This window comes from Pongo abelii, chromosome 2 (assembly GCF_028885655.2).
Source record: "Pongo abelii isolate AG06213 chromosome 2, NHGRI_mPonAbe1-v2.0_pri, whole genome shotgun sequence".
Lineage (NCBI taxonomy): Eukaryota > Metazoa > Chordata > Mammalia > Primates > Hominidae > Pongo > Pongo abelii.
The window spans coordinates 196855004-196869167 of NC_085928.1; the positions used below are offsets into that span (position 1 = coordinate 196855004).

The window sequence follows — 14164 nt, forward strand, 5'->3', positions numbered from 1 at the left end:
CTAGGGCTCCAGAATACATATTTCAAATACGTTCCCCCCTCCCTCCTTCCTTCCCTCTTCCACTCTTCCTTTTTATCTTCCTTTCTTCTTTTCCTTCCTCCTTCCCTTCCTTTATCTGGCTCTCTCATGATTTCTTTTCCTCATTATAAAAGTACTTATTTAGTCCCTATTCTGCTATTAGTGTGTTAGTCTTTGTCCCCTGGTACTTGCTGTTTAATGGAGAAGTGGGTGAGCAAAACAGAAATTACAGCAGAGTGCAATAATAGAGCTAAGCCAGGTGTATAATCCATTCTCACACTGCTGTAAAAAACTACTTGAGACTGGGTAATTTATAAAGAAAAGAGGTTTAATTGACTCACAGTTCCACAGGCTGTACAGGAGGCATGGCTGGGGAGGCCTCAGAAAACTTACAATCATGGAGGAAAAAAGAGCGAAGGGGAAGCAAGCACATCACACAGCGGCAGGAGAGAGAGAGAAAGAGAGAGAGAGAGAATATACGGGAAGTGCTACACACTTTCAACCAGATATTGTGAGAATTCACCTACTATCATGAGAACAGCAAGGGGGAAGTCTGCCTCCATGATTCAGTCAACTCCTACCAGGCCCCTTCTCCAACACGTGTCGACGTGATATTTGGGTGGGGACACAGACCCAAACCATATTACCAGGGCACTAGAGAAACACAGAGGGGAAAGAACCAGCCAAGGAGTGAGATGGAGAACAAGGAGGACTTCTTGAAAGAGATGACGTCCAAACTGGGTCCTGAAAGCTGAATAGAGATTAGACAAGGGAGGAGGGGCAGCTAAAGATGGCCCAGGCAAACAAAGGGCCAGTGGATATGTTCATGGGATGATGTGTCTCTTGTTGTCTGCTTAATTCAAGGTGAGTCTCTCCCTCCCTCTCTCTCTCTCTTTCTCTCTCTCTCTCTCTCTATGTGTGTGTGTGTGTGTGTGCATGTGTGCAAATGTAATATAACAAATAATCAAACATGTGCCCCAGGAGAGGGGTAGAGGAAGAAAGAGAATGAGAGAGTAAGAAGGAGGAATAGACACAGAAAATGAGAGAAAAGGGGGGAAAGAAAAGGAAGAAAGGAGCCAGAGGAGAGAAGCTGGTTAGCATTGAATGGAGCGATCTGTGTCATCGTACTTGGGAAACCCAAGGATGGATTCTTGGCAAGTCGACTCTTGGAGCTTTCCCTGTGCTTGGTCCTGTGCTCAGATATGGGAAAATTAGAGGAGTGTCATCTGTGCAATCACTGAATTCATAATCTTGGTGAGGAAAGGAGACTACACACAGGGAGTAATGCTAAGTATTACAAATTTCAGGGCAGAAGGAGATCAAGGTGGGTTGCAATATTCAGAAAAGTCTTCCTGGAAGAGTTGAATACTGAGAAAGCAGCTCCTAGAAGTGGGCTCTGCTGAGATGGACGGAGCCGTTTGTAGGTCCCAACTGGGTGTGCTGTGTGGGGTCTGTCTCTCCATGGCTGACCGTGCACATATGGATTCCAGGGCTCAGGATGCTGTTGCTGGGAGCTATTCTACTGCTATTAGCTCTGCCCAGTCATGGCCAGGAAACCACGACTCAAGGGCCCAGAGTCCTGCTTCCTCTGCCCAAGGGGGCCTGCACAGGTTGGATGGCGGGCATCCCAGGGCATCCAGGCCATAATGGGGCCCCAGGCCGTGATGGCAGAGATGGCATCCCTGGCGAGAAGGGTGAGAAAGGAGATCCAGGTAAGAATGTTTCTGCCCTCTTTCATCACAGACCTCCTAGACTGATATAAACTATATGAAGGCATTCATTAATAACTAAGGCCTAGACACAGGGAGAAAGCAAGGCTTTTTTATGTTAACCATAAGCAACCTGAAGTGATCTGGGGTTGGTCTTCCAAGGATGAGAATAGGTGGTGCCTCTATAACCAGGACTTTGGCTTTGCTGCATCTGCATCTCCTTTTCCATCCCCTTTCCCATCTTCACCCTCATCCCTATTCCCAATACATTCATATTCTGATTCCTCTTTCTGTCTGCTTAACTTCCATTTCATCCAGTGGCATTCAACCACATTTACTGCACACCCCCCGAAGGGCACAGTCCTGCCTTTGGGGAACTCTTGATCTAGGTAAGATGTCTAATGTGCAAGGCTCTGTTGGTGGTTACTACAAGAAAGTCTACTCTAAAAATGTCAAACTGAATGTGAACAAGTATTCAAAGTATGGAGCATAGAGAAAATGTACTCACCGTGGATCTGATGAAGAATGAAAGCTTCAAGGAGGAGGCAGAGCTTCAGCTAGGCCTTGAATGATGGGTAGGCAGAATAGAGGAGGAGAGACATCCTAGATGGAGGCGGTAGAATTGCAAAACCAGGGTTGATGGTGCCAGCACATAAAGGGCTGGCAGGGTGGAGGGTCTATGATAGAGACCTATAGGAGATAAAGATGGAGTTGAATTTATGGGAGGCTCCCTGTCTGTGGGAGACATAGAAGGAGGAGGTAACACCTCTCTCCTTTTGGGAGCTCTTATTGGTTTCTTGCTCTATAAGTCAAGAGGGTTGTGAGTGGGAGCCACAGGATGGTAATTTAGGTTGTAACCAACCTAGGCAGGAGTTCTGTTCTTTGTAGTCACTGAGGTCTTCTCATTCCTTAGGTCTTATTGGTCCTAAGGGAGACATCGGTGAAACTGGAGTACCCGGGGCTGAAGGTCCCCGAGGCTTTCCGGGAATCCAAGGCAGGAAAGGAGAACCTGGAGAAGGTGCCTATGTATACCGCTCAGCATTCAGTGTGGGATTGGAGACTTACGTTACTGTCCCCAACATGCCCATTCGCTTTACCAAGATCTTCTACAATCAGCAAAACCACTATGATGGCTCCACTGGTAAATTCCACTGCAACATTCCTGGGCTGTACTACTTTGCCTACCACATCACAGTCTATATGAAAGATGTGAAGGTCAGCCTCTTCAAGAAGGACAAGGCTATGCTCTTCACCTATGATCAGTACCAGGAAAATAATGTGGACCAGGCCTCCGGCTCTGTGCTCCTGCATCTGGAGGTGGGCGACCAAGTCTGGCTCCAGGTGTATGGGGAAGGAGAGCGTAATGGACTCTATGCTGATAATGACAATGACTCCACCTTCACAGGCTTTCTTCTCTACCATGACACCAACTGATCACCACTAACTCAGAGCCTCTTCCAGGCCAAACAGCCCCAAAGTCAATTAAAGGCTTTCAGTACAGTTAGGAAGTTGATTATTATTTAGTTGGAGGCTTTTAGATATTATTCACTCACTTACTCATTCATTTATTCATTCATTCATCAAGTAACTTTACAAAAATCATATGCTATGTTCCCAGTCCTGGGGAGCTTCACAAACATGACCAGATAACTGACTAGAAAGAAGTAGTTGACAATGCTATTTTGTGCCCACTGTCTCTCCTGAAGCTCATATCAATCCTATAAGGCACAGGGAACAAGCTTTCTCCTGTTTTTACATATTGTATCCTGAGGCTGAGAGAGTTAAGTGAATGTCTAAGGTCACACAAGTATTAAGTGACAGTGCTAGAAATCAAACCCAGAGCTGTGGACTTTGTTCGCTAGACTGTGCCCTTTTATAGAAGTACATGTTCTCTTTGGAGTGTTGGTAGGTGTCTGTTGCCCGCCTCACCTGAGAGTCATTGAATTTGCCTTCCTCATGAATTAAAACCTCCTCCTAAGCAGAGCTCCCTCAGAGAAAGTGGCTCTATAATGAAGTCCTGTCTTGGAAGGACTACTACTCAATGGCCCCTGCACTACTCTACTTCCTCTTACCTATGTCCCTTCTCATGCTTCCCTCCAGCTGGGAAAGCGAACTCCGTCTCTAAGTGCTGAACGCATCCCTGTTCCTCAAGGCCAGCTGGCCAGGAACTTCTCTGATGTAATATCCACCTTTTTTTAAATTTATTTTTATTTTTTGAGATGGAGTCTTACTCTGTCACCCAGGCTGGAGTACAGTGACACGATCTTGGCTCACTGCAGCCTCCTTCTCCTGGGTCCAAGCAATTATTGTGCCTCAGCCTCCCGAGTAGCTGAGACTTCAGGCGCATTCCACCACACATGGCTAATTTTTGTATTTTTAGTAGAAATGGGGTTTTGTCATGTTGGCCAGGCTGGTCTCGAATTCCTGGTCTAGGTGATCCACCCGCCTCGACCTCCCAAAGTGCTGGGATTACAGGCGTGAGCCACCATGCCCAGTCGATATCTCAATTTTTCTTGCCATGGATGAGAGTCCTGGGTGTGAGGAACACCTCTCACCAGGCTAGAGGCAACTGCCCAGGAAGGACTGTGCTTCCTTCACCTCTGAATCCCTTGCAGATCCTTGATAAATGCCTCATGAAGACCAATCTCTTGAATCCCATATCTACCCAGAATTAACTCCATTCCAATCTCTGCATGTAACCAGCTTTATCCACAGAAACATTTTCATTTTAGGAAATCCTTGGTTTTAAGTATCAATCCTTGTTCAGCTGGACAATATGAATCTTTTCCACTGAAGTTAGGGATGACTGTGATTTTTCAGAACACTTAAAGAATTTTCCATCAAGAAGGTAGCTTGAGCCTGAAATGCAAAACCCATGGAGAAATTCTGAAGCCATTGTTTCCTTGAGTACCAACAGGGTCAGGGAAGACTGGGCCTCCTGAATTTATTCTTGTTCTTTAAGAATTACAGGTTGAGGTAATTGATGGTGGTAAACATTCTCTCAGGAGACAATAACTCCGGTGATGTTCTTCAAAGATTTTAGCAAAAACAGAGTAAATAGCATTCTCTATCAATATATAAATTAAAAAACCCATTTTTTGCTTACAGTTTTAAATTCTGAATAATTCTCTCTTATATGTGTATTGCTAATCATTAAGTATTATTTTTTTCACATATAAAACTTCGTCTTTTTTTTTTTTAATATGGAGTTTTGCTCTGTTGCCAGGCTAGAGTGCAGTGGCACAATCTCAGCTTACTGCAAACTTTGCCTCCCAGGTTCAAGCGATTCTCCTGCCTCAGCCTCCTGAGTAGCTGGGGCCACAGGTGCCTGCCACCATGCCAGGCTAATTTTTGTATTTTTAGTAGAGACGGGGTTTCACCATATTGGCCAGGCTGGTCTCGAGCTCCTGACCTTGTGATCTGCCCACCTCCACTTTTGTTGTTATTTTTTGAGAAAGATAGATATGAGGTTTAGAGAGGGATGAAGAGGGGAGAGTAAGCCTTGTGTTAGTCAGAACTCTATGTTGTGAATGTCATTCACAACAGAAAACCCAAAATATTATGCAAACTACTGTAAGCAAGAAAAATAAAGGAAAAATGGAAACATTTATTCCTTTGCATAATAGAAATTACCAGAGTTGTTCTGTCTTTAGATAAGGTTTGAACCAAAGCTCAAAACAATCAAGACCCTTTTCTGTATGTCCTTCTGTTCTGCCTTCCGCAGCGAAGGCTTTACCCTCAGGCGCTACACAGTGTAGTTCTAGGGTTTCCCTCCTGATATCAAAAAGACTGTGGCCTGCCCAGCTCTCGTATCCCCACACCACACCATCTGGCTAAATGGACATCATGTTTTCTGGTGATGCCCAAAGAGGAGAGAGGAAGCTCTGTTTCCCAGATGCCCCAGCAAGTATAACCTTGCATCTCATTGCTCTAGCTGAGTTGTGTGCCTGTTTCTGACCAATCACTGAGTCAGGAAGATGAAATATTCATATTGACTTAATTGCAGCTTAAGCTAGGGGTATGTAGAGGTATTTTCCCTAAGGCGAAATTGGGACACTGTTATCAGAAGTAGGAGAATGGATGATAGATGCAAAATAATACCTGTCCACAACAAACTCTTAATGCTGTGTTTGAGCTTTCTTGAGTTTCCCAGAGAGACATAGCTGGAAAATTCTTATTGATTTTCTCTAAAATTTCAGCAAGTAGCTAAAGTCTGGCCATGCTCACAGTCTCACATCTGGTTGGGGTGGGCTCCTCACAGAACACGCTTTCACAGTTACCCTAAATTCTCTGGGGCAGGGTTATTCCTTTGTGGAAACAGAGGCACGGAAAGAGTCAACTGAGGCCAAAAGAGGCCTGAGAGAAACTGAGGTCAAGATTTCAGGATTAATGGTCCTGTGATGCTTTGAAGTATAATTGTGGATTTGTCCAATTCTCTTTAGTTCTGTCAGCTTTTGCTTCATATATTTTAGCGCTCTATTATTAGATATATACACATTTAGTATTATGTCTTCTTGGTGCATTTACTCTCTTATCATTATGTAATGTCCTTCTTTATCTGTGATAATTTTCTGTGCTCTGAAGTCTACTTTGTCTAAAAATACCATAGGCACTCAACTTCCTTTTCTTTCTTCCTTCCTTTCTTTCTCTCTCTCCCTCTCTCTTTCCCTCTCTCCCTCTCTCTTTCCTTCCTTCCTTCTTTCTTTCTTTCTCTTTCTTTCTCTCTCTCTTTCCTTCCTTCCTTCCTTCCCTCCTTCCTTCCTTCCTTCCTTCCTTCCTTCCTTCCTTCTTTCTTTCTTTCTTTCTCTTCCTTCTTTCTTTCTTTTTCTCTCTCTCTCTCTTTCTTTCTTTCTCTCTCTCTCTCTTTCTTTCTTTTTTTTGACAGAGTCTCGTTCTGTGGCCCAGGCTGGAGTTCAGTGGCATGATCTTGGCTCACTGCTACCTCTGCCGTGAGCAATTCTCCTGCCTCAGCCTCCCAAGTAGCTGGAACTACAGGCGCATGCCACTGCACCCGGCTAATTTTTGTATTTTTCATAGAGACGGGGTTTCACCATATTGGTCAGGCTGGTTTCAGACTCCTGACTTTGTGATCCACCTGCCTCGGGCTCCCAAAGTGCTGGGATTACAGGCATGAGCCATCATGCTCGGTCAACTTTCTTTTGATTAGTGTTTTCATGGTATATTTTTTTCCATCATGTTACTTTAAATATATCTATATTATTGTATTTAAAATGTGTTTATTATAGACTGCATGTAGTTGGGTATCATTTTTATCCAGTCTAAAAATATCTGTCTTTTAATTGGTGTTTAGACAATTTATATTTAATAAAATTGTTGAATTTAAGATGGATGACCATTTTATTTGTTTGCTATTCACCACTTCTGTTTTATTCTCTTTCCGGAATTCTTTTGGATTATTTAAATATTTCATAATATTTTATCTTAATTTATTTATTGGGTTTTTGCCTATATCTCTTTGTGGTATTTTTTAGTGGTTGCTTGAGGGATTACATTGTACTTAACTTTTCACAGTATACATAGAGTTAATATTTTGCCACTTCCAGTAAACTGTAGAAGGCTTATAATCGTAGTAGTTCCTCTATCCATTTTCTTTTATGTTATAGTTGTCATATGTATTACATCTATACACATTGAAACATTATAGACAATGTTATGATTTTTGCATTCAACAGTCATATATATATTTTAAAGAATTTAAGAGTAGAAAAATACTTATTCAGATATTCATCGTTTGTTTTGTTCTTTATTAATTTCTAATGTTCTATGTTTCTCTCTGGTGTGATTTCTCCTCAACCTGAAAAACTTTATTTAGCATTTATTTTAAAGCAAGTCTGTTGACGATGAATTTTCTTAGTTTTTCTTCATCCGAGAATGCCTTCATCTTTTCTGCTTTCCTGGAATATATTTTTGCTGGATATAGAATTCTGAGTTGATAATGCTTTCTTTAGCAGTTTATTTTATTTAGTTCAGTTTTTTCAGCGCATTAAAGATGTCTCTGTCTTCTGGGACCCATGGTGTGTGTGTATATATATATATATTTTTTTTTTTTTCCCCCGTTTATCTCAAAGGCTCTGTGGTTTCAGATGAGAAACCTGCAGTCATAGTTTTCCCTTATGTGTAATTTATCATTTTTTCTTCCAGCTGCTTTCAAGATGCTTTCTTTACCTCTGATTTTCAATAGTTTGATTATGATGTGTCTGGGTGTTTTCAACTTTCACCTATTTTAGGGTTCATTAAGCTTCTTGAATCTATAAATATAGGTCTTCCAGCAAATTTAGGACATTTTCTGCAGACATTTTTTTATTTTTATTTTTGAGATTAGGGTGTTGCTATGTTGCCAAGGCTGGTCTCAAACTTCTGGGCTCAAGTAGTCCTCCTTCCTTGGCTTCCCAAAGGGCTGAGATTATAAGTCTGAGCCACTGGATTTTCTGGCCCTCAGAACTGTGAGCCAACAAATTTCTGTTCTTTATAAATTACCCAGTCTGTGGTATTCTGCTATAGCAGCACAAAATGGGCTAAGATACTGGGCTGACCAGATTCCTCCAGGAATATGAATTAGGATGGATGTAAAACATGCAGATTCAGGATTCATGGGTCCTTCTGCCTTGCGGTGTAGAAGAAGAAGAGGCCCAGCTGTGAGAAAGGTAGAGGATTTGAGAGAAACAGAATTGAAAGTCAAAGAGAGAGAGAGAGAGATCTTGGATGCTTTCTACTTTTTGGTTCTGTCCTTCCTGAGATTTAACCGTATCCCAACCCACGGGTGCCATAAGACACCAGTTCCTGTATTCTTATGCCATCTCTCCTTTTAATGTAAGTTAGCTTGAATTTATTTCTTTTATGTACATCTAAAAAGTACACAGGGGGCCGAGTGCAGTGGCTCATGCCTGTAATCCCAGCACTTTGGGAGACCAAGGTGGGCAGATCACTTGAGGTCAGGAGTTCGAGACCTGCCTGACCAACATGGTGAAATTAAAAATACAAAAATCAGCTGGTTGTGGTGGCATGCACCTGTAATCCCAGCTACTTGAGAGGCTGAGGCAGGAGAATCACTTGAACCTGGGAGACAGACGTTGCAGTGAGCCAAGATAGTGCCACTGCACTCTGGCCTGGGTGACAGAGCAAGACTCTGCCTCAAAAGAAATAAATAAATAAATAAATAAAAATAAAAAGTACACAGGGTTGGAAATTATACTGTGACTGTGCCCAGGCACCAAGCTCAGGCTTAGTTAGGGAGAAGACTTGGCAACATGATAATAGAGTCAAGTCATTAGGCCCCCAGAAGATCAAACCTAAAAGCCTAGCTTCACTTACAATTTTTTATTAGCAATTAACTTCCTAGCTTAGAAATCCCTTGTGGACAGAGACTGTGTATTTCATCTTTGAATTCTTTACAAAGATCATTGATTTATTCAGTAAATATTTATTCTCTATTTTGTACTGGGTACATCATAATCTTAAAAATAGAAATAATAATATAATTATCATTTTGAAGTAGCTGCTTGAAATACATTATTTTATTTACTCCTTACAACATCCTGTACATTAAATATCATTGACCCCATTGTTAGATAAGAAAACCGAAGCTTAGAGAAGATAATTAACTGGCTCAAAGCTGCAGCTAGTAAATTGTAGAGCAAAGATTCATAGCCAGAGCTGCCTGATACCAAAAGCCATGCTGTTATGAAAAATAAACCCCAATTTCATTGGACTTTTTTTTCTTTATAGTTTCAAGACATTGGGGGATAGAGTTATACAACCTGTAGCCTTAATGTTAGCAATCCTGTAAATACCGGTAATGGAAGAACTTGCCTTTGTAAAATGAGTCATTCAATTTGTTATGTGGCAGAAAGTCCGGTTGTTTAAAGAAAATATGATGAAATGTCTCACTCATCTTTCATGTGGGCAAGTTCTGAGGACTGCCCTGAGGTACTTTGTAGTGTGGTGCAAGAAAATAAGGGTCTTCCAGAATAGTTTGTTCATGCCAGCTGAAATAGGTTAAGTCAACGCTCAATCTTTCTTTATTTAAAAAATTCTGTAACTTAAGGCCAGGCACGGTGGCTCATGCCTGTAATCCCAGCACTTTGGGCAGCCAAGGCTGATAGATTACTTGAGGTCAGGAGTTCGAGACCAGCCTGGGCAACATGGTGAAACCCCGTCTCTACTAAAAACACAAAAACTGGCCGGGCATGGTGGCTGGCGCCTGTAATCCCAGCTACTCAGGAGACTGAAGCAGGAGAATCACTGGAACCTGGGAGGCGGAGGTTGCAGCGAGACAAGATAATGCCATTGTACTCCAGCCTGGGCAACAGAGTGAAACTCCATCTGAAAACAAAACAAAACAAACAAAAATACCTGTAACTTAAAAATAGAATGCTATTTCCCTAGTATGATAAAGAATAACAAACTGTAAATAATATCCAACATTATAATTAATAGCAAAACACTAAATAAATCCCCATTAAAATTGGTACAAAACAAGGATGCTTGCTTTCACCATTCTTACTTTAACAGTGTTCTGGGAAATTCCGTTGCTTTGTCCTCTTATCTTTGAACTTCCTCTTGTTTTATTTTATTCATGTTTTTATCACAGTCTTCAAAAAACAGGAGTTCATGGTGAGTTTTGTGGGTTTTTCTAAATTTTGGTATATAGATACATATATATAGCAAATATAGATAACCTATGTATAGCAAGTGTGCATATATATAAAACATATTATATATAACTTATTTTATTTATATATATATATATAACATATAATATATATATATTTCCCAGACTGGGTTCTTGGCATGCTGTTTGTTTCTTTTTGTTGCTGTTGCTTTTCTGTAGTATACCTGGCTGATCCAGCTTGCTTGTGTTGAACATGGGTCTTTCTAGACTTTGTTTGCTCTGATACAGTGAGCATGACTGTCATCTCTGATACTTGCCTGTCTCACCTCCCAGCTACAGAGCAAGAGCTGAAATCTCATTCTCTTTCCACTTTTCTGAGACGGAGGGAAGAGAGCATAGAAGCAGACTCTGGGGCTTGTGCAGCCTTTATTGGGTAACCTGGCTTTTACTCTCTCTTCTGAAATGCTGTTAAATGTTTGGTACCACAAATTAACCCATCTCGTTGGCCATGCATCCTATTCCCATGGTGAAATACCTCTAGGTCCACAGGTTCCTAGTAACCCCTAGGAACCATCAGCTCTTCCAGAGAGATCCTGATATATGCTAGTTTGTACTCTGACAGGAGTCTGTACTCTGACAGGTTTTTTCTTGACTTTCCCTTGGGATACTTACCTGTTGAGTCTTCTTTGCCTCAGGTTGAGGAGAACTCACAGGAATTTGTCCAATCCTCTTCTTTTTAGTATAGTCTTGGTGGGTGGGAGGCTACAGTGATATTAGAAGCCTTGCCATGCTCTGGCAGAATCTTTTGTTTCCTTCCTCAATAGCCATGTTTTGAAGTCAGTGACTTGTCATTACACCCTTTTCTTATATTTTGCTTCTGGTGAATTTTCAGGGGTGTTAATGTTTTTCTTTTGTGATGGTCATTTGAAAGAGCACACAGGTGAGACTGTGTAAGAATTTTTAAAAATAGTAATTTAGGTGGGATAGGCAGCTAGCCTTGCTAGGTACTGAAAACATATTACAAAATCATAGCGGTTAAAACAGAGTATCCTGGGTGAGGCGCGGTGGCTCAAGCCTGTAATTTCAGCACTTTGGGAGGCCGAGGTGGGTGGATCACTTGAAGTCAGGAGTTCGAGACCAGCCTGGCCAACATGGTGAAACCCTGTCTCTACTAAAAACACAAAAATTAGCCGGGCTTGGGACTACATGCCTGTAGTCCCAGCTACTCGGAAGGCCGAGGCAGGACAATTGCTTGAACCTGGGAAGTGGAGGCTGCAGTGAGCTGAGAATGTGCTGCCGCACTCCAGCCTGAGCAACAGAGTGAGACACTATTTCAAACCCCCACCGCCCCCCCACCAAAACAGAGTATCCCTAGCATAAGAATAGACAGATAGGTTAATGAAAGATAAGAGTGACCAGAATTAGACCCTAAGATATGTGGAACTTTAATATGTGATAAAAAGATTTATGCACTTTAGTTATTTAGAAAAAAAGGAACACTCTTGGCCTCTTCCTCATATATACTTGAAAAATATTGCAAATAGATCAAGTAGTTAAATTAACGGTGAAAAATGAACCCATAAAAAACCACTCTAAAAGTATATAAAAATGGCTACTAAGTCTCTAGATCAGAGGGGAGACCTTCTAAGTTTAAAATAAGAGAAGAAGCAAAAGAAGAAAAGATAAATAGATGTGACTACATAAAACTTTAAATTTCAAGGCTTTATAAAAAATGGCCAAAATTACAAGGCAATCAGCAAACCTGAATGCGGGAGGTACTAAAAATTCGTTGACCAGGGGAGTCCTTTGACACAGGGTTTTGTTTGTTTGTTTGTTTGTTTTTGTGACGGTGTTAAGGATAAGAAAGGAACAAGACAAGCAAGCAAGGTGAGGCTTGCCCTAGGTCAACCTCTAGTGTTCATGGAGAGGAAGCTGTAAATTGTGAGGACTAGGTTCAGGAGTGGTAGGGAAGAGGTAGCCTGTGGCTGAGCTGCGAAAAGTTGCAGCAGAACCACTGCCCTTACAAGAGGTAAGTGCAAGTCACTTGGAGTGACCTAAGACAGAACTTTTTTTTTTTTTTGGAGGCGGAGTCTTGGTCTGTTGCCCAGGCTCGAGTGCAGTGGCACGATTTCAGCCTCCTGGGTTCACGCCATTCTCCTGCCTCAGCCTCCTGAGTAACTAGGACTACAGGCGCCCACCACCACGCCCGGCTAACTTTTTGTGTTTTTAGTAGAGACGGGGTTTCACCATGTTAGCCAGGATGGTCTCGATCACCTGACCTTGTGATCCACCCGCCTCAGCCTCCCAGAGTGCTGTGATTACAGGCGTGAGCCACCACGACTGGCCTAAGACAGAACTTTTGCTTTTCCATTAGTCTTTTTTTTTTTTGAGATGGAGTTTCGCTCCTGTCGCCCAGGCTGGAGTGCAATGGCACGATCTCGCTTCACTGCAACCTCTGCCTCCCAGGATCAAGTGATTCTCCTGCCTCAGCCTCCTGAGTAGCTGGGATTACAGGTGCCCACCACCACACCTGGCCAATTTTATATTTTTAGTAGAGACAGGGTTTCTCCAGGTTAGCCAGGATGGTCTTGAACTCCTGACCTCAGGTGATCCACCCACCTTGGCCTACCAAAATGCTGGGATTCCAGGCGTGAGCCACCACACCTGTCCTTTTTTTTTTTTTTTTTTTTTGAGATGCAGTCTCGCTCTGTTGCCCAGGCTGGAGTGCAGTGACATGATCTCAGCTCACTGCAACATCCACCTCCTGGGTTCAATTGATATTCCTGCCTCAGCCTCCCAAGTAGCTGGGATTACAGGCATGTGCCACCACGCTCGGCTAATTTTTGTATTTTTTGTAAAGACAAGATTTCACCATGCTGGCCAGGCTGGTCTTAAACTCCTGACCTCAGTTGATCCCCCTACTTTGACCTCCCAAAGTGTTGGGATTACAGGCATGAGCCACCACGCCTGGTCCCATTATTCTTCTTAGACAAAACAGATCCTTTCAAAGGAATGGTAAACTTGGGTTACACAATATATTTGTTAAAAAATTGGAATCTCATGCCTGTAATCCCAGCGCTTTGGGAGGTGGGAGGATCTCTTGAGTTCAGGAGTTTGACGCCAGCCTGGGAGAAACAGGGAGACCTTGTCTCTACAAAAATTTTTTTTAAAAATTGGAATCATCCTGAACATCTATTGTTTGCCCTGCCTTGTCAAATGACTTGAATGTTTTTCTACACCACAAAATATAATTTTCAAATGTGATGTCTTTCAAATGTGATTTGTATGTAGATGCATAATGTTTCATTATATGGATGTCACTGTCATTTATTTGAGCAATGTTTATGCCTAGAAATGAGACTTGTTTGCAATGTGTATATAGTTGGAGCAAAATGTCTGAGTACTTTGAAAAATGGTGTCAGAGCCCAAATGACTTGCACATCTCCACTCTGAGCCAACTGGCTCAGTGTTAGTCACAACTGGAAAAGGGAGATGGGGAGAATGCCTCACAGACTCATGAATGTGTTTGTATGATGTTATTAACAGAGTAAATTATAAAATCCAGACCTATAAAAGCTCAACTATTTTGTATAATTTGAGCTTGTAGAAAACTTCCTTAATATTCCACTGCTGCACACACACATCTGTTAACTGGCTGAGGTTTGGCAAAGGCAAATCAGTGTTAAGAGTTGAAGTAGCAGCTCTTTCTCAGATTCACACATTCCTTTTCACTTATTGGAAACAAGATATTGTCTGACTCCTAGTCTTGCTTACTTGGCAGACACCTTTCAGTAAGTATGAATAC

At 42.0% G+C, this 14164-nt stretch overlaps 1 protein-coding gene and 1 long non-coding RNA gene across 2 annotated transcripts; one reads left to right on the plus strand and one right to left on the minus strand.

Annotated features, from left to right (window-relative positions):
• Positions 1-328: 328 nt before the first annotated feature.
• Positions 329-9991, minus strand: LOC129058359 (uncharacterized). The gene is made up of 4 exons (XR_008523471.1): positions 9856-9991; positions 2590-4586; positions 2236-2330; positions 329-1700 (listed from the first exon to the last, which is right to left on the minus strand). It is a non-coding gene; the product is annotated as an uncharacterized LOC129058359 (long non-coding RNA).
• Positions 1517-3161, plus strand: ADIPOQ (adiponectin, C1Q and collagen domain containing). The gene is made up of 2 exons (XM_063722654.1): positions 1517-1730; positions 2641-3161. The coding sequence occupies exons 1-2, from the start codon at positions 1517-1519 to the stop codon at positions 3159-3161; spliced, it is 735 nt and encodes a 244-aa protein (XP_063578724.1).
• Positions 9992-14164: the final 4173 nt, after the last annotated feature.